At 36.0% G+C, this 23,655-nt stretch overlaps 1 protein-coding gene across 1 annotated transcript; it reads left to right on the top strand.

Moving 5' to 3' along the window:
* The first annotated feature begins 280 nt into the window (after positions 1-280).
* LOC124631128 (guanine nucleotide-binding protein subunit alpha homolog) lies at positions 281-23,655 on the top strand. Its single transcript, XM_047165319.1, has 3 exons — positions 281-981; positions 12,761-13,029; positions 19,329-23,655. Exons 1-3 carry the CDS (start codon positions 481-483, stop codon positions 19,684-19,686), a joined length of 1,128 nt encoding a protein of 375 aa, XP_047021275.1. The 5' UTR covers positions 281-480; the 3' UTR covers positions 19,687-23,655.

The raw sequence follows: 23,655 nt of genomic DNA, 5'->3' as shown, positions 1-23,655 counted from the left end.
TGAGATTAGCACGTTCAAACAAACAAACAAACTCTTCAGCTTTATAATATTATATAGTATAGATAACTCTGATTCTGATGAAACGTGGTGTAGGTCATATAGGTCTAACTATGGTCTAACTTCTAAGTATTTTGTTTTATAGTCAAAGTTACTCTATATTTAGTGGTTTTTTGTAACAGGCTTCATAAATAATTCTTGTTCACACCTTCGGAATTTCACCGTGGAGCAGAGAGAGATACTGACAGGACAGCAGTTTGCGTTTTGCTATCTGTGGTTTTTCATTTCTCAATGAGTTTGGGAGGGGTAGAATGCGTGTGTATTTCTGAATTCCGGATTTATGCTTTAATTTATTATGTATTGTCGTTAAATAATGTGTACGTTGTGATATTGCGAAAATGTGTGTTGAATGAACTTATAAATATAGTGTAACATACTTTGCTCAGTTTCTTTCTATTCTATGGGCGTTGATAATCATGCAAAATGGCCAACGATTTGTGGTCATGTACCTGTTGTACGGAGGCACTTACGTGTTGGTTGCGCCTAAAACTATCGCCCGAGGAGATAGAGCAGCGATACAGGAGCAAGGAAATAGATAGAATATTAGAGAAGGAGAAGCAGACACTGCGACGACAAGTAAAATTATTGCTGCTCGGTGCGGGTGAAAGCGGAAAGTCAACATTCCTGAAACAGATGAGGATAATACACAAAGTGAAGTTTGAGCCGGAACTGGTGCGCGAGTACCAGCATGTCATATACCAGAACATTGTGAAGGGTATACAGGTGCTGGTGGACGCGCGGGACAAGCTGGCGATCCCATGGGAGAATCCGAGGAACCTGGACATCGGGCAGCAAGCGCTGCACTTCAACAGCACCTCGTCGCTCGACAGCCGGCTGTTCGTGCACTACGCGCCACACATACACAGCCTGTGGTTGGACAGGGCCATAAAAAGGGCCTATGACAGGCGGAGAGAATTTCAATTGGTGAGTTACAATGTTCCTTGTTTTATTTGGCAAGTAAACAATGGCACAAGTGTCTTTGTGTGTTCTCTGGGGATTTCTGTTGTTGACCAATGTTTATTTAAGTATCCCTAATAATTAATTCACAGGTCTGTTGACTTCATGTGGTGTTTTATCACTTTTTGCTAAACCCACATTAGTAGGTTACTAGTTTATTAACATTTTTAGGTGTGAGCTAGCATAATTCTTGTTTGTTTAAGTTGGTACTCAATTTTTCCTTTAAATTAAAGTATTAATGGACATTGAGATTATAGTAAGGTATGTTTGGAATGGAATTTTTTCATTACTCTGTGCCAGATTTTTTAATACAATCCATTCAATCAAAGGCAAAGGCGTGTTGAATCATTCAACATTCAGCCTTTGTTGTATGAAAGGCACAGGTATTTTTCTCAACTGCCTGCACTATTTTAACAGATTCTTTCAAAGTAGGTTGTATTACAGGAAATCGTTACACATCTGTACTCCTTCTCGGCACTAAGTGTTTTCCTTGTTTTTGTGATAAATCTTTTTGTGTCTTGCAAACTTTGTTTATGTTTGCCTTTGCCAATTTATTTCTTATCTGATTTCTTAGATTTTAATACAGGTTTTAGATTTTTTCGGCTTGCGATTTTTTGCTGTACATAAAACAAGCTCGGCTGCTTTTTTCGTTGCAATTTTCAAAAGAGTTTAAATTAGAAGAGATTTTAAATCACTTTAAGGAATAAAATACCATGAAAACAAAACAAGAAAAGTGAAATGAGACATTCCGTAGCAACAATGTGTCCACAACTTTGGCATCAGTGTAGTGATGCATTGGGAATATCAATTACTTAGTATCATAATGTTTGCAATTTGTATGTATATTCATGGGCTTACACCTGTATGTAACATGCAACCACATAATATGTTAATATTCCATTCTGTTTATCTGGAACCAGTTTTTGGCTTTTAAGTCTTTTTTTTTTTAATTTTTCGTTGGAGAAGTAGGTCACACGTTAAGGAGTCTAATTACAATTATAAGTGCTTTGTATCAGTTGTTAGGTTAGTGCTTTGAAATAATGTAAGTAGTTATGGATTGCTAATCAATATTCACATTCTTAGATAAAGCATTACTCATGTACATAATTATCTGACAATTATGTACTCATATCATAATCCAACTGATGCCGTAATTTAACCTGCAAAGGGCCCCAAACTTTTCAAAAATACCTAGAATTGAAAGGGGTTCTGACCCTATTAGTAAACCACAGCATTCTGTCATTATTATTCAACTTATACACTTATTCTTGAAAGTCTGGTAAAAATGTAGAATGTAATTTTAACTGCTCATTGTTTCCCATTTTCACTGTTAATAATACTTTAATCATCATCAGGCTTTAACTTCACCATATCTGCTTATAGTCAGAAGACTGATTGCATGATTTCAATAGAGAAAGAAAAAAAAATCTTCATCAGGCTTTTTATAGTCCCACTGCTGGGCACGGGCCTCCTCTCACACAGAAGGATTAAACGTTATTTATATTTAATAGTAATTTAAAAAGTAGCGTTGTTTCTTTGTTTTCCCACAATGATGCAATGCCTACACACTCATTAATCTTGACAATGATTCACCGATACCACATTTGACTGTTTTGCTTACTTTGCATAATAAAGGCATGACTTCAAGCTAAGCAGCATACAAATAGACAGATTATGAATATTTATTCTATGTTTCTGCTCTTTCTAGGTTCAGTAATCAGAACTAGAACTGTGTTTAGCTCTCGGTAGTTTGATTAAAAAGTATTTACTAGGTACTTAAATTGTATTCTGAGGCATTAAATAAAATAGATATTATTTCATAACTAAAATACTATCGGTGAGACTGGTAGCCAAGCCCAAGATAGCTGAGAAAAGGGTAGGCAGATGAGCAAAAATGCTATCTTAATATTTTCATCAGATGTTTCCTGGTGAAGAGGCATTTACAAACAGACATAAGAACATATTATTAAGGATTCACAATAACTACACTCTTGAAATACTGTGCAACAGTAGATAAAGTTACCAGTTTTATTTCTCTACAATTCACTTACTGATAAGTGAATTAATTTTATGACCCTAATTAGGTACTAAAAACCTGTTTTGCTGTACTGACACATTTAGGTGGCTGCGGTAAATTCTTGCCAGTATAAATACTTTGTTGCTTTATTTAATTGTTACCTCCTTTTAAGTTACTTGACTCTGAACCAACATTGTTGTTTTTGATTGTATTATGTTGTAGCAATGGCAACAAAGAGTTAAATAATAGTCGTTTCTAATTTATTTGTTTATTTAATTATCAACAAATACAGCCAGTGGGCAGTTATATTTGTTAACAAGTGAATAAGTCATAAGCCGTATTTAGATTTTTAATCGATATATAAGGGCGTGTTAAACAGCCTACGATTCAGTTGCAGCAGGATTAAGGCATAAGCTATTATGGATATAAGAATACGCGCACACTACAAAGTTATAGTTGGCCGATAGTTGGCTTGGGCTCATAAATCAGTAACAATGGTATTTGTCCGTTATCAGACCGAATAAAAACGTTTTTCTTAAATATTTTTATCCAAAGACTTGGCTTATAGTAGTCGGCCGACCGTTTAGTCTGTAGTCTGCGGGAAGGCTAAGGCTACAAACTATGCCCTACTATTTGGCAGAATAATAAATAAAAATAAGAAAAATAATAGTAGAGGCGTAAATAAAATGCATTTCGTCCGTCTCAGTCCAAGGGTCGGCTCTCGTGAATTATGGAGATAACCTGTCACTCAATTAATGTAATTTCGTTGCCAAACCAGTTTCGCTGTTCCATTTTTTGTCTTTCGGCATTCGCTCCGGAATCGATTTATGCCCTTAGGTATATTAAAAGCAGGTTTTAGTTGTGGCACCATGAAAGTTAGCGTGGTCAAAGATTGCGACTAATAAGTGTTTAGTCCGCTGTTAGAAACGATTTGCTTTTGCTGTATTTTATGATGAAATGAAATTATGAATGGATGTTTGATGCACGTAAGCAATGATACTCGGTTTTGATTTTGTATAAATCACGTACAAAGTTATCGTTGATGTGTTGAAGCATTTACAATCATTTTCATCATAATATGCACCATATCATTTTAGTTGATGCTCATGACTTTTTTTATGTTTTACGAGGCTCATAAAACATGTTTAGTGGACTTTTGATAAACTGTATCAATATCACCAATATGTTGAAGATCGTAAAAGCAGAATAAAGCTTCATCATAAAGCGCACAAAAGATTACATCCGGAGTACCTGATCTGCGGAAGTATGAAATATCGGCGAACAAGTTTACCGCGAAATTCCGGCTTCACGGACATTCTTGCGAATCTTCCACAGATTATCTTGTGTTATAATGTCACCTCAGCAGCTTCAAAAAGGTTAAATTAAGCCAACCGAGAGGACAAAAAGTCAATAGGTACCTACTTTTTAGGGTACCGTACCCAAAGGGTAAAACGGGACCCTATTGTTTTCGCTCCTCTGTCCGTCCGTCCGTCTGTCAGCAGGCTGTATCTCATGAACCGTGATAGTTAGAGAGCTGAAATTTTCACAGATGATGTATTTCTGTTGCCGCTATAACAGCAAATACTGAAAACTAGAATACAATAAATGTTTTGAGGAGCTCCCATATAACAAACGTGATTTTTGTGTCGGTTTTATAAATAATGGTACGAAACCCCTCGTGCGCGAGTCCGACTCGCACTTGGTCGGTTTTGATTTTATTCCCAGATCTTCCAAATAAAATACTTTTTCTACTTCTGATATCTGGAGATATGTACCCCTGAACGGGCTTCTTCAGTGAAGTTTTACCGTGCGTTGTGGTGTTAAGCCGTTCGTAAGTCCCTTTCGAAATTAATCCCTATTGTGTGTTAGCAGGTTAATGAACTCAAAGGCAGCATTTTCGCACCTGCTGTACCCACTCGCGCGAGTATTTAGACTGGTCATTCGATATTATAATTTGACCAGTTTCCCTTCATTAAGGCTGCTTAAATACTAATCTAGCTCTCCAAAGAAAGGGTACCTATTTCTACCTACAAAATGTATGACATTTTATTATGCAATACGTAGGTATATTAGACAAAGAAAAACATGTGTCCAGCTTTTATTAGGAGTGAAGATTATAATATACTAGTGTAAAATGCATTAACCACAACAATTAACGGCAAACAACGTCTAAAACTAATTATGCCATAAAAATAATATTACTCGATATAACAAACATCTTACTTCACCATTTGAAGATACGAATTTATGCCTTTATGGACTGGGGTCGGGCATATATAAAATAATTATAATTGCATTCCTTATCTCATTTGATTAGTCACTCAGTTACGTCATCATACGTTCTGTGGCAACGCTTTAGGTGTTCTCATACGTTCCAACTAATCTATAATACTCTTTCATTGAAATTATTGTTTTAAGGTCCTATATAACATTCGTCGGATATTCGCAGCATCAGATAAGGTACTGAGGTAATTGCTCGATTTAGAATTTACTGCTAATTTAGGTCCATTTTGTTATCAGGAACTTGTTTATCGCCTCGATTTAATGACCTTTATCTAACGATGGAGTCGATCATTCAGAGTCTCACGAAGGGCATACATATACAATGGCCTTTGATACCAGAAACGCAAAAATGTAAAAGCTTGTTAGATCAAATAAAACACAACACTACCGTTCCTAATACATTATTTAAGGAGTTCCTAATTGTAATATAGAAAACCTCACCATTTTGGATCACTAGGTCGCGAAACTCACGAATATTTTCCGTTCTTGTGTAAAAATTTACACCATGCCCCCGATCGTTGGTCTAGAAAAAGTTCAAACTACCGCTCTGGGACTAGATAATAGAAAATAGTAATTGAATTCGTCCTTAGTTCACTAGGAGCGTGACCTAATTCCTAACTGCTCATTATCACGCCAATTCTTGGAATCGATCGGCGAAGTCTCGATTTACTTTCGCTTTTTCAATGCGGATATTGTGAGCCAATATCTCCATGATCCACAGATTTAGGGTAAGCTTAGTTCTTATCGTTAGCTTTTGTTTTGGTAAATTCACAGATTTGAGGATCTTATTTAATACTCCCGATCTTTGACATTTAACCCAAAAATATTTTCTTCTTCCCCTACTCCCTTTTTAAGCATGGGGGCGCTTTGCTAGATGTTTCTGGTGGTGGTAAGAAGAATATACATAGAAAAATAAAGTTCTGTGTCCGGTAGTGAACAGCGATTTTGCTACAGATTAAATTGTTTGATGGAAACAGCCACGCCAGTCGTGTTAAGTATGGCCTTGTTGAACTGTTCAAAGTGCAGTTGTCAGAGTAACATTTGTTAAAACACAGGTTATATTGACCACTACAGGTTACGGTTTTTCTTGCAAATGTGTTATTTTCTGACGTGAATTCGCGTTCCAGCTCAGCTGTTGCTACCCTTAAATTAAAACGGCGTCTTTTTGGTCAAATACGAAATAGGTCTTAGGTCTACAAGTCTACATTACTTAGGTGCAAGTTCCAAACGAACTTCGTAACCCGGCAGTAGCGAAACAATAACTTCAACATTACAGCTAAACCAATTAGCATTGCCACTTTCATTCGTTTCACCCCTTTATTCTTAACGTACCGTGAATCCATAAATAAATAAGAATAGTTTAAACAATAATTAAGTAATACTAAGCATTACATCCTGGTTGTGCTTTCCCTGTCATTGGCGTCATTTTCGCATTCACAGCGTAACGACGCATCGCTCGGTGGCCTACATTCCTCTACACCTACCATAAAGTGTTCGTGTCGCATATTGCGAAAACTTTGACTAACTACTCAGATTTTCTTAGTGCTACTTAGTTTGCTTAGCACTATATGCGTTTTTAGTATTGCTTCCAATTTGATCTCGGCTAGAACTTTTACTTCATGATTTGTATGTGGTACTGGATTCTTTTTCTAGTTCAGGATAACGCCGTCTGATGTTTTAAGGATAGTCTTGAACAGAGTTTTCAAAGGGCAGCCGGCCATCAAATCGAATTTATTAAATAGGTTTTGTTTTAATTAAGTCTGGTAGTGTTCTCGTTTCGTCTTGCTAATCCCTACGGCATGCCTAGTAATTAAGCCAGAAGAAAAAGGAAGTTAGAATTAAGGAAATAGCATGGTTCTTGCCGATCGTATTTTCTATAGTCTTTGAGACTTCTTGATCGTTTACGATGATTGAAACGACTTCGTTAATGTGTCTGCTCTTGTATTTAGCTGTGTGATTGATGCGATTCTAAAGTGACCGCATGTGGCCACTTTTGGATATTGCCGGCTTTTCTGCTGTTTCTAAATCATCATTGATGCGGCTCTACAAAGCCGTATTTATTAAAGTTATTACCTACGGTAGTTTGTTTTCAAGAGTGCTGATCTGTGGAAGATGGTTTGAGGCCGATACTTATATGAAACATTAACATAAAAATCTTCTGATTATTCTTACATATTTGAATTGTCAGTATTCTTCTACCAAGTACTGGCCAAAGGATAAAGGTTAAAACAATTATTTAGCTCAACACATGTGGCTAATACGTCCATGATTAAAGGATGGATGGAAATCGAATCGTTGGTGCAATATAACAGTCAGCTGATACAATTATTCTTTTTCTCATAACATTGACTGTTTATGTTTTATACGTCAAGTTTATAATTTCTTTTCACCATGGGAAATAAGTTATAATGAGTGGTTATACAATCGTCTATAATGTCATGCATTCTTTTCTAACGGGTATAGGTATTCCTGAGCAATTTCTATTAGCGCTATGATATTTATAAGTATTTGCATCCTTAGTGCCAAGTTGGAAAATGTCTAGAATAAAATTAAGCCATAAACATTAATCGTCCTCCTGCCCTTGGCCTTTTATTTGGGGGTCGACGATACATGTTTTCTTCTTCTAAACTCTTCTATCTGCTGTCATCTTGCACGTAACATTCTTTCTCGCTATATCGATTCCGACAATCCATCCATTGTTGCTTTGGTCGTATATTTCCTATATATCCATCCATGTTTCATCTAATGTTCTTTAAATTTATAAAAGACAACTGCGTAAAAGCTATATGTGCATTTGCTATTAGAACCAGTCTGACCAAAATAACCCTTTATATTTATTTTCCGGTACCTGACGAAAAAACGAAGTAGTTTTAGGAAATACCTCAGGAAGTGGTATTTACTTCCTTATTAGTCATTAGACAATAGTTCGTTTTTATTACTTGGTATGCCTAATTTGAACAGGGCTTTAAAATGTGATTCACAGCACATCTGTGATTGTAAAAAAGCCATTGATGCTGACTCTGACACACGGAGCATAGCACAGACGTCATACACTTTTTTATTTGTTTTTTTTTTCACAACACCCAATGAATCAGTGACCAGCCTGCGCAGCGTAGTAAAACTATTTGCCAACACAAGTATTTTCATAATCAGATGCGATAATGTGATTTCATTTACATTGAAGCCATTATCTTGATAAAGCAGTGCATTGATTTCAAGCGTGGTTCCTTTTTGTACGTTCTCTATGGTGTGAAATAGTAAAACCTTTGTACGAAGGGTTTAATTATCGGTTTCTGTTCACACCATAATAGCCTCGGACTAATAAACACTATTAACTGTTCCCGTTTCGTCAACAACATACTTTTGGTTATTTTTCTGCGGTCTTGTCTCTCAGGGTTTTTTTCATCATCTAGGGCTTTTAATTTTTTGATCTATCTATTACTATTGAGTATTTCGATATATGTTTTTCTCTTATTACGTTTTGCAATAAGCGGCCTCACCAGCTCATAGCAATTAATTTCAAGTACATACTTGATTGAAAAGTGACATCACGGTCTGACTCGTTAATATAACTTAAAGATCAAGTTGTAATTTGGTATTAACATTATAAAAACCTATTGCATTTAATGTACTAACCGATTTGTTATTTGATCCGACCTTTGTTTTAGTAAAAACAATTTGAGCTGCAAAAACATGGAAGCGCGTCATATGTAAATAGTCACATGTGGGTTATTCAAGCGCCGGCTGATTCATTTGTGTCTGATTAAAAATGTTCTAGAATGTTAATGTTACGTGCACCAGCTCCACCGAACTTTCAATAACCACAAGCATTTCCTCTAATCCATTAATTCTCGAGCAAGTTATTTGTATAATAAACAAGAGCAAGCTTTGCACTTGTGCCAACGAGAGAGAAAAAAATACATTTTGCTCGTAACTTTATGACTTCCTACCGTCATATCTGAGGTAGAATATTGTGCTCTTTGTTACGTGTCGTTGACCATAAACAGTTTCATTCATGGCAAACTGACCCGACACGCTTATCGTAGAATAAGTTTCCATCGGTTCGCCGGCACCAGGTACATATTTACAATTCTGCACCGTAAGATGTGTGATGTTTTAGCAGTGATGTATTGAGCTTGCGCAGGTGAAATTAAACAGTTTTAGAACTAGATCGAGTAGTATTCCTAGGTTATTAATCCCACATGTAGAATTTTGGTGTAGCGTTCTATTATTGGGAATTTTAGGTTTTCCTGGGAGAGATTCTGGATTTTGAAAAGTTTTGTGTTTTATATTGAGTGGGAATGATATCCTGGCGCCATGGCGGTCAGCGTCGAAATGTCTCAATTGCTTATTCATTGTACGCTGCTGTCATTGTACCGATTGAGCGTGAGACCTGGATAAGGTCCTTTATATGTAGTACCTACTAGATTTTGATGAATGTATTTTAGTATACTGGCATTAGCTCTGGTCAGTGGGAATTTTTCATAACTTAATTTCGTCATACAATTTTGATTTGTTTCATTTATGATTTCCTAAAAAATGGGACAGTGACCTGTTTTTTTGCTCTAACCGAAAAATGTCTATAAATGTGCATTTGAGCGACCATCCTCAAGCGTTTTGGAAACTGTTAACTAATATCTGAAAGTAATTTCAGTTGCAATAACAACAAAGTGAAGCGTGTTATTGGATTTGTTGTTGTATATCGGCATTAAAGTGGAAAATCACGGAAAATTTCGCATTAGCTTTGGTTCTCTGCATTTTTTTCTCAGACTTGATATCTAATAAAACATCAATACTTTTTTAATTTCATCAGGAATGTAACTGGTCTTATTTAAAAGCGGTTCTATTGCGTTCAAAGTTGCCAGACGACGGGGGCTTAGTCAAACTTAATCTATCTTTAAAATTGTTAGTCCGCCAACAAGGATATCCTGTGTTCACATTTTGTGAGGCTTCTTTAAGAAAACTACCGTATATTAATTACGCAGTTTAAGTGCTATCGTATTACTTGCGTCGTCTTTCCGGTTAGTCTGGCTACGTTTTTTTGCTAAATATTCACGTAAACTGTATTGCACAGATCTGTACGGATTCTTGCGTCGCAATGCGGTCGTTTGCGGTGTATGCTAAAGCTGGGTTTACACTGCAGCGTGCATGCCTTACTGACGCAAAGAGCCAGCTTTGGCATAAGGCACAAAGTCCCACGATGTCACAGTGGCATAAAGCCGTCTTCAGCTTCATAGATTGTACGATGCCACTTCATACCGTTGGTTATCTAGGCTTCAAATAATATTTCGCATGACATTAATATATCCGGCATATGTACGAATTCAATAGTTTTTGCAGCTGGCCACCGAGCTCCTAATCATAGACACACATACATAATTCCACGCAATTATGGCAGCTTTTTATCCAGCCTTACGTCATGTTGCATTCTTTGCGACATAAATACTTAGTTCCGGGAAATAACTTTGAATAGAACATCTTTGAACTTAATTTATGTTGCATAATGCTCGGTGCTCGTACGATCGCCTTTCTCTCACTAGTTATTACCGTGAAGGTGAATTCAATCGATAATGGATAAAACAATTATAATAAAAACGGAAAATCGCAATTCATTTGTAGCGTGCGTGTATCCGAATTGTAATCTAGATTTTGACGGTTACTTGGCTGTATGGCGCCTTACTTTTGGTGTTATTGCAAAAAAAGTAAACCGTTTACCTATTTTTGTACTCTTTGAACTCTATAGAGTGTAGTCTGCTCAGCGTGTTTGTGAGCTGATGTGATGCTAGAAAAGTTAACATTAAAAATGATTAGAGGTATGCTTGATTTGAAACCGGATAAAAATGTAATAAAAACAGGTACTAAACAATTTGGAAGTTTAGAACTTAAGATTAGCGCCTGCAACCAAAACTCATCATCATCTTTAAGTGTAGATTGTCCTTATTGGTATATATTCATTATTGTTTGTCGCAATATGTCCTAAATTCTGCAACTAGACGGTATTTTAGGCTCTTGAAATCGATACTAAAAACGAAATTAACTCATTTACAATTAGAGTAAAACAATGAAAGTCAACCATTTCTGCTGACATATGGAGCTGCCACTATTTGTGACATTGTAATTAAATAGTTTTAGTGAATTCCGCAATAGTCGTGTCACGTGTTTCATTGTGTAAGTTTATATTTAACGCGGATCGTCGGCGTGACTTACTATGACCTACCTACCTGTTAAGTAAATACCGTTATTTTATGAGCTCTTGTTTACCTTCCTTTTTTAAGTGCAGATTTTTTAGGCATTTTTAGGGATACTTACGCGTAAAACGGGACCCTATTAATAAGACTTCAGTGTCCGCGGCGTCGTGGCTGTATCTAACCGTAATAAACACAGATAATGTATTATTTTTGCCTTTCTTCTAAATATTTTAATAGGCCATACAAAAAGCGTGATGTTTTGAACGGTTTATAAAGTATGGCTCTATGTATAATATTCCACGTACTAGCAATCATATAGAAACACTTAAAATTGAAGGATGTCTCAGAACAGCTTTCAATATTGACTTTACATAACTGTTGTCTAAGTGCGGAAAATTATAGCAGACTAATTGTTTGACGGCGTCTAGTTGGATATTCGTCCCTTTACACAAACAAGATAATTCTATGAACGTCATATCATATCATTTATTGCATTCCATAATTTACATTAGGTGGAGAATATAAAATGATAGTCACAATTATGGACCCTGATGGGCACAGTAAAATAGTTAGATAAGAGGAATGACATACATGTTCTGCGAAAAATATGAAAAACTCTACCAAGAAAGTCAGTGATGAGGAAAATATTATTTAGAGTAGAATATGAGTTTATAATCAGAATTTAAACAGTTAGTTTCAAGAAAACTGCCTTGCTTACGATTCGAACTATTTAACTAGAATTAATATTAGTGGCGCCATTTCCTAATAAAATGAAACACGACAGGAAAAAAGAATTCAAGCTGAAAGAAATTTCTTTAGAAATAAGCGTGTATGAGAAAGGAGAATAGGAATAAAAGTGTAAATTAATGAAATAAAATAGAAATTGTATTGAAAGAAAATAACTGTCATTATACCTTCAGTACATCATAACATTACAGACATACCTTCTACTAATGTATGATGAGATGTTTGTTTCTTCTCATGCAATAACTACCGAATGGATTTTGATGAAACTTGGAAGTGATATAATTTGTATGCAAAACACATGGACTACTTTTTTATCCTACACGGGAGTAGCTCCCTTAAAAAGCAGGTGAAACCGCTTTGAGTTTTGATTTGACACCACATCGTCATCATTTATATCAGTCCCCCTACGAACGTAAACCTTCCCGTTCATCGGCAGCCTGCATCCATCCACTGACAATTGAATACTTACATTGAATACTTTGAATTAACACGTACCTTCTATCAATTCCAGAGCGATTCGGTGAGCTACTTCTTCGATGAGCTAGAACGCATCGCGAGACCTGACTACGTGCCCTCCCACCAAGACATCCTGCACTGCCGGAAAGCCACCAAAGGCATCACGGAATGCACTATCAACATCAATAATGTGCCATTTGTATTCGTCGACGTTGGGGGACAGAGGACCCAGAGACAGAAGTGGACGCAATGCTTCGACTCCGTCACATCTATATTGTTCCTCGTGTCTTCTTCTGAGTTCGACCAGGTCTTGTCAGAAGACAGGTATGTTCATTGATACTTCTCCTACTGTAATATAAGCCCTTTGTTTTATAGTAAATGGAAGGAAATATTTTTCCTTTCGTTGTGCTGATATGTATCGCATAAGTGTTGTCATAGGCATATAATCTATATCTTTTAAGCTTTTTCACAGACATGGATAAAAACAATTTAAAAAAAAGTGTCTTGTGTAATAGACTAGAATGTCTCTTTGGTAACCGCGTCGGATATACGCTAGTTTTATCGTTACATATCCAACAATGCATATTCATTAATTAAGCAACAACCGATATGAAAGGTAATTTGCTTATTGCACTACCGTCGTAAAGAAATTAATATTCAAATTGTATAAGCTACACCCACGCCGTCGTACTATAAATTCAGTCATACGCGGTTAATTATATAAACACGTACGAGAATAATTATCGTGTACGAAAACTGAGGGGGTGTGCAAACAACAAAAAAACTAGTGCTATTTTCTAGCGCAAGCGATTAGTTATACACGTCATTCAGACAGACTGCTTACAGGAAGAATGAAATTTTCCCGAAGCCAACTTTTTTTAATTCCTCGCTATCTGTTTCTTAACACCTGTATATTAGGCGGTAAACAAAATCTATACGGGAGTGATTTAGTCTTATCTATGATCTAATGCTCGTAATACTTTATGTCGTAATTTCCTTGCATGCGAAACGTTGCCTATCTACGAGTAAATAAATATAATAATACGTCAGTACAGTTGCGCGTTAATGATGAATCATAATGGAGTCGGCGGGTGTTCGCTGTGACGAGAAAATCACATCTTGTGACAACATTGATTTCCTATATATATCCTTATATTTGAGCTACTGGCGTGGATTTGATTGTATCCTTGAGGATAAATAACATTATTATGCAATATGCTTGCGAAGTATGATTACATGTTTTTTCCGTAGGGGGTAAGCTCTGTTCCAAGTTTTAGCGGTTTTCGGTTTAACGGTTTTTTTTCAATAAATTGTACCTAACATACAACTTAGGGAGGACCTCAGTCAGGCAGTTTATCCATGTAAAACACTGGTACTCAGCTGCATACAAAATGTTTGGGGAAAAGCTATGCAGATGATGTATCATCAAGAAACAGTTTCATGTCTAAGGTAAACCGGTCTAGGATAGAAAAAGTCACAGTCGGTAGTCGTATAAAATGTTTCGTTGCTTAGTTACGGTGTTTAACCTCATGTTTCGTCGAAAAAAGACATTTATGGTCTTACTACAAAAACTTTAACCACTGTTTTACACTTGTCTAAAAAAAATGTGGCTCCAAAATGAACCATATGTCAACGTCATAATTTGACATTTCCTAGACAAGTCTTAAACTGACGTTAAAAAGTTTTTGTGGTAAGACGGTTACAATTTGCTGGTGACCCGAATCGGATTGCGTGTTTGAGACAACCCACTTTGTATATCACAAAGGAACATCGGAATAATTTTGCGTGTATCGATATTTTTATGGATGTTTTTTGAATATTTTTAACTAGCTGTTTCCTGCGGGTCTGCCCGCGGAACTCCTTCCCACATTTTCTCCCCTTTCTCGGTCTTCCCCTTTTTTATATACTATCAGTGTACCATTTAACCGGAGAATAGATAGTACTGAAATAAAAATACCTTTGATACTATGTTTTATATTTCTCGACACACATTCCGATGTATCCGAACACCGATTACTACAGTTAATTCATAATACATCAGTATAAAATTACAAGCATTACGTGGTTCCTATAAATAAATTATCATTTAATTATTTTTGTCCTGGCCATACTGGTGTTAACATCGTAAACATTTGCCCTCTTATTATAAAACGCGGTATCAAATAAGTATCGGCTTTTGTACTACCTTTAATCCACCTTTAAGTACGACCTTGAAAAAACGTTATTACAAAACGCAGTTTATCGCAAGTCCTATTACTATCTGTAGTACAAAAGATAAACCATCGAGCCCCCTAGTTTAACTGCAGTACTTAGTCGACAAACGTCAAATTCCGACATTATTTACTTTTGAGGTTATTTGTTTTGTGATGAAAAAAACGAAAGTGGATATAAATATGTGTGATTTGGAATACTTGGATGTGTTAGAATACTATTGAGAGTGTCCGGGGACCTAACAGAATGCGTCATCGTCAAAATCTCTTCAAATTACCTGACGACAATTTTCGATATAAATATCGATTTACGTTTTTCGAAATAATAGTCAATTGAATGCATGATGATAATCCAGGATGATCCTATGATGCTCAACTGGGCTCGCCATAAAGTAAGTAGCCTTTACAGTGCAAGTAGGTTGCCAAAACATCCTAATTAATTGTATAAGAGTCAAAGTTTTTATTATGGATGTTTGTTTATGTTCCACGCATAAACTACCACATAGATTTTGATGAAACTCCGAAAATATATCATATTATCATACAGTCTATTGTTTATTTACAGATTCAAGACTATTTTGGCGTTTTGCACGCCGTATCTCTGCCGGTAATATGCAATGTTTGTAAAAGACTGGAAGCTTGCTAAAATGTAGAAAAATGCCTAGATGAGAAAGGGAACAAGATTGTGTGATGAAGAACAGTGTCCAACATGTATCAGTGCATTTGACTGTATAAATAGACATCGGAATAAAATATAATTTTCTACTTTTATGTTGTTTCAAATGTTTCATTTTCTTTTGGTAATTTAATGCACACGATATTCTGTGTGTAAGTTATTGTGCACTTAATTTTGAAGAGGTTCTAATTAGATGCACAACGTCTTATTTAATCATTTAAATCGGGATGAAAATAATCCAAATTATTTCTAACCTAAAAACAAAACATAACTCGGAAACGCGCGCTGACGTTCCGTTATACGCGCAAACTCGATAGTTGTTTAAAAGAGAATAATTGGATCATATGTATATCGTTAAAAGATACTAGAAATATAAAATTACCTTTAAATAATAAAAAGTAATATTTTCAACTGCAGAGATATTTTTTTTATTATCATAGTTATTTATTTTTCATCAAAATAGACTTAACAAAATAATGTAAAAAGGAACTGCGCATAGAATTCGGAACGATTGAACGAATGATTTAAATATTTGTTGCTTATAATCTGTGGATATTATTTGAACCATAGACAAATCGAAGTACTAAACAGTCTTCTCTTAGTCTACGTTTTGTAATAAGGATGTGAAGACTATCGTAAGTACCGTAACAAACCAAGACGTCTTCAGTCGGGTTTAAACCACTACTTGCGGCAGTTTTTATAATAAGAGGGTTCATGTCAATAAAATTTATAGTGATGTGTTTTTCTAAAAAATTGTAATTTTTGGCGCACGCGCAACGTGCAATGCGGTTTTACGCGTTTACGTGATTATTAGAACAATATTTTAATATGTATAAAAAATATTTTGATGCTGTATATTTGTCGGTTTGTAATTAAATCAACTACTGGGACTTGATGGTATTGATTGTTAGAAAAGATGCGTCTATCCTTTTTTTTTGTTTATGACAGAAGTAAAAAAACTGACAAAGAAAACAATTTGTAAAACCATTTATCGGAGGCTGTGGGCTACTTTTTCTGCGTTTTCAGTAGCTGGGGCGCGAAGTTCCTAGTTCCCACGGGACGCGGGTGTAACCTTTGAAAGAAAATAAAAACTTAATTTCCCCGCAAAGATGGTTTGACGCTCGTATTCGTTTCTAAACAATATGGAAGAGATACCCATATAAATACGAATATTCACTAATCTCTATCTCTAGAGATTATCAACACCCACGTTTGCTACAAACTAATCATAACTAAAGTTAATTTAGAATTCTATTTCGATACCAAAAGAAACCCGTGGGATATCACAAACTCAATTTGAACATTTTGAAAGCAAGCGTAACCGCGACCTTTAGCTAGTTAGCTAGACTCTCTGCTAGTATAATGTAGAGCAAAAATGTATTTGTTAGTTCGTACCCTAAGGCTCTGAAACTACTGAACCGATCTGTTGTTCTTTAAAATTCTTTCACTGTTGGAAAGCTGCATTCTTCCCTAGTAACTAACATAGGCTATATATTATCCCGGTACAAGCAGTAGTTGCCACGGGTCACGAGTGAAACCGCGGGAAAACGGCTAGTGTTTATTAAAGTTTATTGCAGCCGTAACATATTTGCTGAACATATCTTTGGTTCACCTAAATGTATTCCTTTGATGTTTGCGGTTCACTTTATGATTTAAGTGGTCTTAAAAAAAGTATCGGCTTTAGTAATAGGTTTATACTTCCATTCTGAAACAAAGTTAATCGTCTTAACCTAGCACTTATCCTAGTAATTTTTAAAACCACGTTTTGTAACAAGGTGGTAGTCTACTTCGGAAAGGACATAGTCATAGGAACACGTAATCCAAACTAATATTATAAATGCGAAAGTAACTCTGTCTGTCTGTCTGTCTGTCTGTCTGTCTGTCTTTTCTTCACGCCTAAACTACTGAATCGATTTGTGTGAAATTTGGTACAGATATAGTTTGAAACTTGAGAAAGGACATAGGATAGTTTTTATTACAAAAAAAAATAAAAATAAAATTATTCCGGACATATAGCGCCATCTATTGGTCAAACCAAAAATCTACCGGAAGTTACTATTCCACGCGAAAGAAGTCGCGGGCAAAAGCTAGTAAAATTATAAATGTCTTCTTTTAATACACTTTCGAATTGATAACTAGCACGAATGGTCTTGTGATAATCATCCGATTGATTTTCCTCTCGATATGTGCCACATCCGCCTCGTGAGATCAAGGCCGTGATTATGCACTATCATTGTCATTGCACATGCAATTATGTGCATTATTACACATGTTGAAAACGGACATTACATATTTATTAGTGGTGCGGTAACGATTACACTACCAGTATTTATTTTATTGTGCAATGTCAACAGCTGAATAAGTAAGGGCGCATCTGCACTGCGTAAGTAGCTTGCGCATGCTGGGGCACATGCGCAGGTTACATGCATTCTAAAAACGTGCGGGTCCAGCGACTCGCGCATCATCATCCTCCGAGCCTTTTTCCCAATCATGTTGGGGTCGGCTTCCAGTCTAACCAGCTTCAGCTGAGTACCAGTGCTTTACAAGAAGCGACTGCCTATCTGACATCCTCAACCCAGTTACCCGGGCAACCCGATACCCCTTGGTTAGACTGGTGTCAGACTTACTGGCTTCTGACTACCCGTAACGACTGCCAAGGATGTTCAATGACAGCCGGGACCTACAGTTTAACGTGCCATCCGAAACACAGTCAATGGTATCTAAGATATACTGAGAAAGTACATACAAACTTAGAAAAGTTGCATTGGTACTTGCCTGACCTGGGATCGAACCCGCGCCCTCGTACTTGAGAGGTTGGTCCTTTACCCACTAGGCCACCACGACGTCACACTCACTACTAAACTAGTAGCGACTCGCGCATGTGTCAAAGCAAAATGCTCACGTGCTCTTGTCACTTGCACATGTTGACTTGCTCCAGCTACATGCAACGTTTAAACGCACCCTAACAGTCTTTATTTCTATGTATAGGGAATGTTTAAAAAAAAAAAACTCGCGTCTACGGACCAGCCGCTCGGGTAAGGTATGATTGTGGTAGTCGGACGCCTGAAAGTCTGACAACCAGTCTTACCAGTCGTCTTGCTCCGTTAACTGGGTATCGTAATATTAAGCACTATTCTCGCGCATTCGGTTAGATTGGAAAATGACATAATGACCCTAACATAGTTGGGAAAAGGCCTGATAGGTGATGATGGACTGGGCGGCAACGAATAAACGAATATCAATTTCTCTTATAATAATAATAATTATTGTTTTAAGTTGTATATGTAAATAAGTTTTATGTAAATATGTGTATATTTGAATTGAACATATAAACATTTCTCGTATTAGATTGGGGCTACGTATTGGTTGTTCCCAATTATTAGATAAAACCAGTATATCGCTGTACCAACAAACTTATCATACCACATCGTTATGATTTGTGAAATCAATTTAGGCGTTTAATTAAAGCTAAAATGTATGTAACTCAATTAGTGTATTTGGTACTTCCTTGTAATTTTGTTTCTAGGTTTTTCGAGTGAATACGTGCCCCGAGGGTATCTCCCTTACTAGTATAAAATATGCCTATGACACTCACAAATATGGTAGCTTTATACTTACTGGTAAACAAATTAATTTAATCGGTTCAGTAGATCCCGATATTACCCCCCTACAACGTCACAAACTCACTTACCTCTTTAAAATATTTGATAATAATGACATATTTATCTCGTTTCCAGGAAAACGAACCGCCTTGAAGAGGCGCTAAATATCTTCGACACGATCGTGAACAACGTCAACTTCAAAGGTATCTCGATCATCTTGTTCTTGAACAAATCCGACTTGCTCGCGCGCAAGGTGGCGAGCAAGGAGACCGACATACGCTGGTTCTACCCGCAGTTCGCGGGCGACCCGCACAACCTCCGGGACGTGCAGATGTTCCTGCTCAACATGTTCGCCAACGTCAGGAGAGAGCCCAAGACCACGCTGTACCACCACTTCACCACCGCTATCGACACGCACAACATCGAAGTCGTCTTTAACTCGGTCAAAGACACTATACTCAATCGCAACCTAGAATCACTCATGCTACAGTGACCGACCCGACAGCTAACCACGGAGTTGTTCAATTGTGATATCTGCTGGCAATATTTCATTTCGTGATTTTTCCATGATAGTGTTCTTGTAAACTTGCTTTATCAGCATAATAGTGTAAAGCACATTCGAAAAGACAAACTTTGTGATTTGTTGATGGCCTATCGGTCTAAGTGCGTTTTTGTATAAATGTAATATTATGACGTGTATTTATTTACCAAATGTATGGGATTTGGTAAAACTATGTACCTTAGTGTAAACGTATTGTAATTATAAAATTTGTATATCAGTATATTTATGACCAAAAATGTAGATTTTGCACGTGATGGACATTGTTATGATCATTGAGATGTTATGACGCGACAGTGTGCGAGAGGGCACCAAACTGCGCGATATTGTAAACGTAGACTTAGAGGAGCGAACGGTAGCCAGGGGGTTACACTAAAGCAGTTTTTCTAAATTATTATAGATTGTTTATATATTTATTACACTTTTAATTCGCTTGCGACGTTTTGGTTGTGTTAGGACTGACAATCTTACCCAATGAAAGAAATCTACGAAAATGCCATGTAACCTTATTTACTTTCGTAAGTATAGTATGTACGGTTTTCTCAAAATTCACGTGAAGTGTATCACAGCTTGTAGCCACGACATGTATCATTAAAATATTTAATAAATTAGTTTAATATATGATTTGGTGCAGTTGTCAGTCTCTTGTCGCAAGTGTTTATTTGTCAATGTAGCAATGAGCAGTGCCAAGTCGTAGCGAGTGGCGTATCGCCGCTGTATCGTTAGATCTAGTTACAATGAGATTGCTCTTATAGGGTGCCACGAAGCAAAGGCCCACCTTTGTGATGGGAAGACTTTATATAAATCCCTCCCGGGAGTAAAAATGTATATAAATAACCATTGTTAGAGAAATCGTTTATAATCTGTGATTAAAAGTGTAAAAAGTATTAGGCTGTAAACAGCAACGAAATGTGTCTCTTGCAACAAACATGCTTTTTGACGTTTGACACGGTTGACATGACGCTCAAATTTTTTCATTCAATTTTTTTATATGCTGATGTTGGTACCTTTTTAGTCGGTCGTTCTAATCTTACGAGTATTCCGTCCCTTGGCACAATTTAATGCAAAGACGTGTAATCTCACTATTGCTTCTACCACGTATTCTTAATTATAAATATTTTGTACAATATACAACATATATATACAAAATAAGGCGGGCACAGAGGTGAACAACCTTTTTTGATAATTTTAATGTGAACGTTATCTGCACTTGCATATGTGCGTGAGAGGGAATGATCTGATTTTAATTATAATTTTAAGTACAACGCATAATTTTCGATCATAATAATTATACTCATTTAGTTTTAAGTGTCATAAGCTTTAGCATATTTATTTTGAGATCATCTACAACTATTGTTTATTTACGTGAGAGTTTTAGATAGAAGTTATCTATTTATTATGTGTACATTTTTATGGATGGTTTACTGAGGCTAAATGTGTAAATACCTCTTAATTTTACTATGTATATCGTTTCTTAGTATTTTAGTTTTAATGATTTCGGTGAATATAATGGTCTGATCGGTTAGAAATGAATTGCGGATTCTATTTCCAATATCAGTGATAAATTTGCATTTAGTAGTGCCATTGTGTGGTGCAAACAGTGTTGCCACTGAAAAAAAAAACATGCCTAGCAATATAATGTCAACACTGCCGCGTGAAATTGATTCCAAATTTTTGAACGCACCTATATGAAATTTATATTGGGAATATTTAATTGACATAAAATATATTCATATCCTGTTAACAGTGCTATTTTATTAGAATCCATAGATTTAGCCGTTTGAATTCTAGACTGGTTTATTATCAATTAACTTTTTTATTGATGCCAAAGGTTGACTAACATCTAGATATGATGTGAAGGGAAAACGATAATCTCTGTATACAATTGTCAGGTGCTCAGAATTGGTAAAAAAAAATAAAAAAATAAAGTTATTTTTAAAGGCCTGACTTCTTAAGAATTTAGTTTGCATTGTTTCTTTACTGCCTAAATTCAATTTTCACCGTAATAATCAAAAGGAAAGTTTAATTGTAATTTGTTCATTTAGTCAGAATAATTTGAACCTATCTTATACTGTTACTGTTACAGCCACTTTATCGTTCCACTGCTGGGTACAGGCTAACATGCCTCCTCTCACACGGAGAAGGATCGAGCATTAATTACCACGCTCGCTCAATGCGGGTTGGCGATTCTTCTATCTTATACAGTTATTTTTAATTCGTGTAACAGCAAAAAGTGTACTTCTATACATTATTATCAAACCCTATTTCAGACAGTAAAATGTCGATAATAATTTGACTGTGAAAAATGCTTTGTGCAGCGTTTTGAGCCCAACCCGCAAAAGACTTACGCCTTACTTTCTACATTCGATGATTATCCTTATTTAAATAAGAAAACTTATCGATTGATGGTTATGACTGATCAAGCCACGCTCAAGTAAGCAAAAGTAGTATTTTCCAGTTAAAAAATTTCGATTGTTTCCTATAATCCTTTACTTGTCTAGTTTACGAAGTCATGCCTTTATGATAATCTTAACTGTTGCACTACAGATTCTTACATAAACTAGTACATTTTACCCGACCGCGTACCTACTTGATAAATGATAGTAATGCTTTTAAGGTTGCATGCAAATTAATGTAAGAATCTGTAATCAGTAGTGAATGAAATAAATCACAAAGATGAACCGTTTTTAACGATGTCGGCAAATGTATTAGTACGGATTTCAATAACATATCTATCTTTCGTTTTGGTCACCGACGTTACTCGTATGGGGCTAAAGTCAGAAACCAATGTCTAGTAAACAAATAGACTCGTAGATAAGTTATTGAAATTCACCATAAGTGTTAATGGGTCTCAAATTAATAACGAGGTGTGATTTATAAATTAGTTTGTAGCTGTTGTGCGGGGCATTGGTTCGATGTCTTCATTAATTTAAACGAAACAATTAAGAAAGTATTCAAATTTAAAATTTTAAATGGTTTAAAAGTACTATGCCACTAAATTGTCAGGTCCCAGCTGCCACTTTAACATCTTTGGTAGTCTTTACGGGTAGTCCAAAGCCAGAAAGTCTGACAACTAATTTTACCAAGGGGTACTCGGGTTGCTCAGGTAACTGGGTTTAGGAGGTAAGACAGGCAGTCGCTCTCAGACTCAGACTAAGACATTCGTACTCAGCTGCATCCCATAGGAGTGGAAGCCGACCCCAACATGATGATGATGTACTTTTTTTGATAACCAACGTGGACTTTCTCTTATTAAAAACTAGCTCAAAATGTGAATGGTTTTGAAAAGAAAACAAATCTTGCCTTCTTTAGCTTTTTAGATCAATTTTCAAATAACTTACTTTTATATCAGTATTCTAGCTTTTTACAAGTTTTAATAGTGCAGCTGTTTTCTAATGATGTGAATTAACTTTAATAAAATTGTAGTTGTGCATAATAATGTCACAATGAATTTCATCAACTTTTTTACTTCAGAATGAATTGTGAATAAATAAAATTTCTATAAAAATGCAATGAACCATATCGTTTGAAAGTTCCCTCGTACATGTGTAAGATCTACCGTAAAGATCAAGAAATAATATTTTATACAATTCCCAAAAAAAGATAACGAAAGTCCCACACAACAGGGGTAGTTTAATATAGGGTGCCAAACGTATCGCTCGAAATATCCGCGAACATATATCGTTAGGCGTATAGAAACATGTATATTGGGAAATGATCGGTAAGAAGCCTAATTTGGTCGATGTAAGATGTATGTTATGAATTATAAAAATATATTAGGAATCAATTTACACTCATGTTAATGTATGCTAGAGTGTTGACAATATCTTTTGGAATTCCTCTATATTTTGTATACAGCCCAATATTTATTGTACAGTGTAATAAAACACCATGCATGTAATA

This window comes from Helicoverpa zea, chromosome 6, assembly GCF_022581195.2.
Source record: "Helicoverpa zea isolate HzStark_Cry1AcR chromosome 6, ilHelZeax1.1, whole genome shotgun sequence".
NCBI lineage: Eukaryota > Metazoa > Arthropoda > Insecta > Lepidoptera > Noctuidae > Helicoverpa > Helicoverpa zea.
The sequence above is the reverse complement of the archived record's forward strand: the minus strand, read 5'-3'. Positions and strand labels throughout refer to the sequence as shown.

What these genes read in the sequence shown, in the direction of transcription:
- LOC124631128 (XM_047165319.1), top strand. Translation starts at nt 481, where the DNA reads ATGGCCAACGATTTGTGGTCATGTACCTGTTGTACGGAGGCACTTACG. An exon ending in GGCGGAGAGAATTTCAATTG is followed by an intron (nt 982 to 12,760) that starts GTGAGTTACAAT and finishes TATCAATTCCAG; the next exon opens with AGCGATTCGGTGAGCTACTT. An exon ending in CAGGTCTTGTCAGAAGACAG is followed by an intron (nt 13,030 to 19,328) that starts GTATGTTCATTG and finishes TCTCGTTTCCAG; the next exon opens with GAAAACGAACCGCCTTGAAG.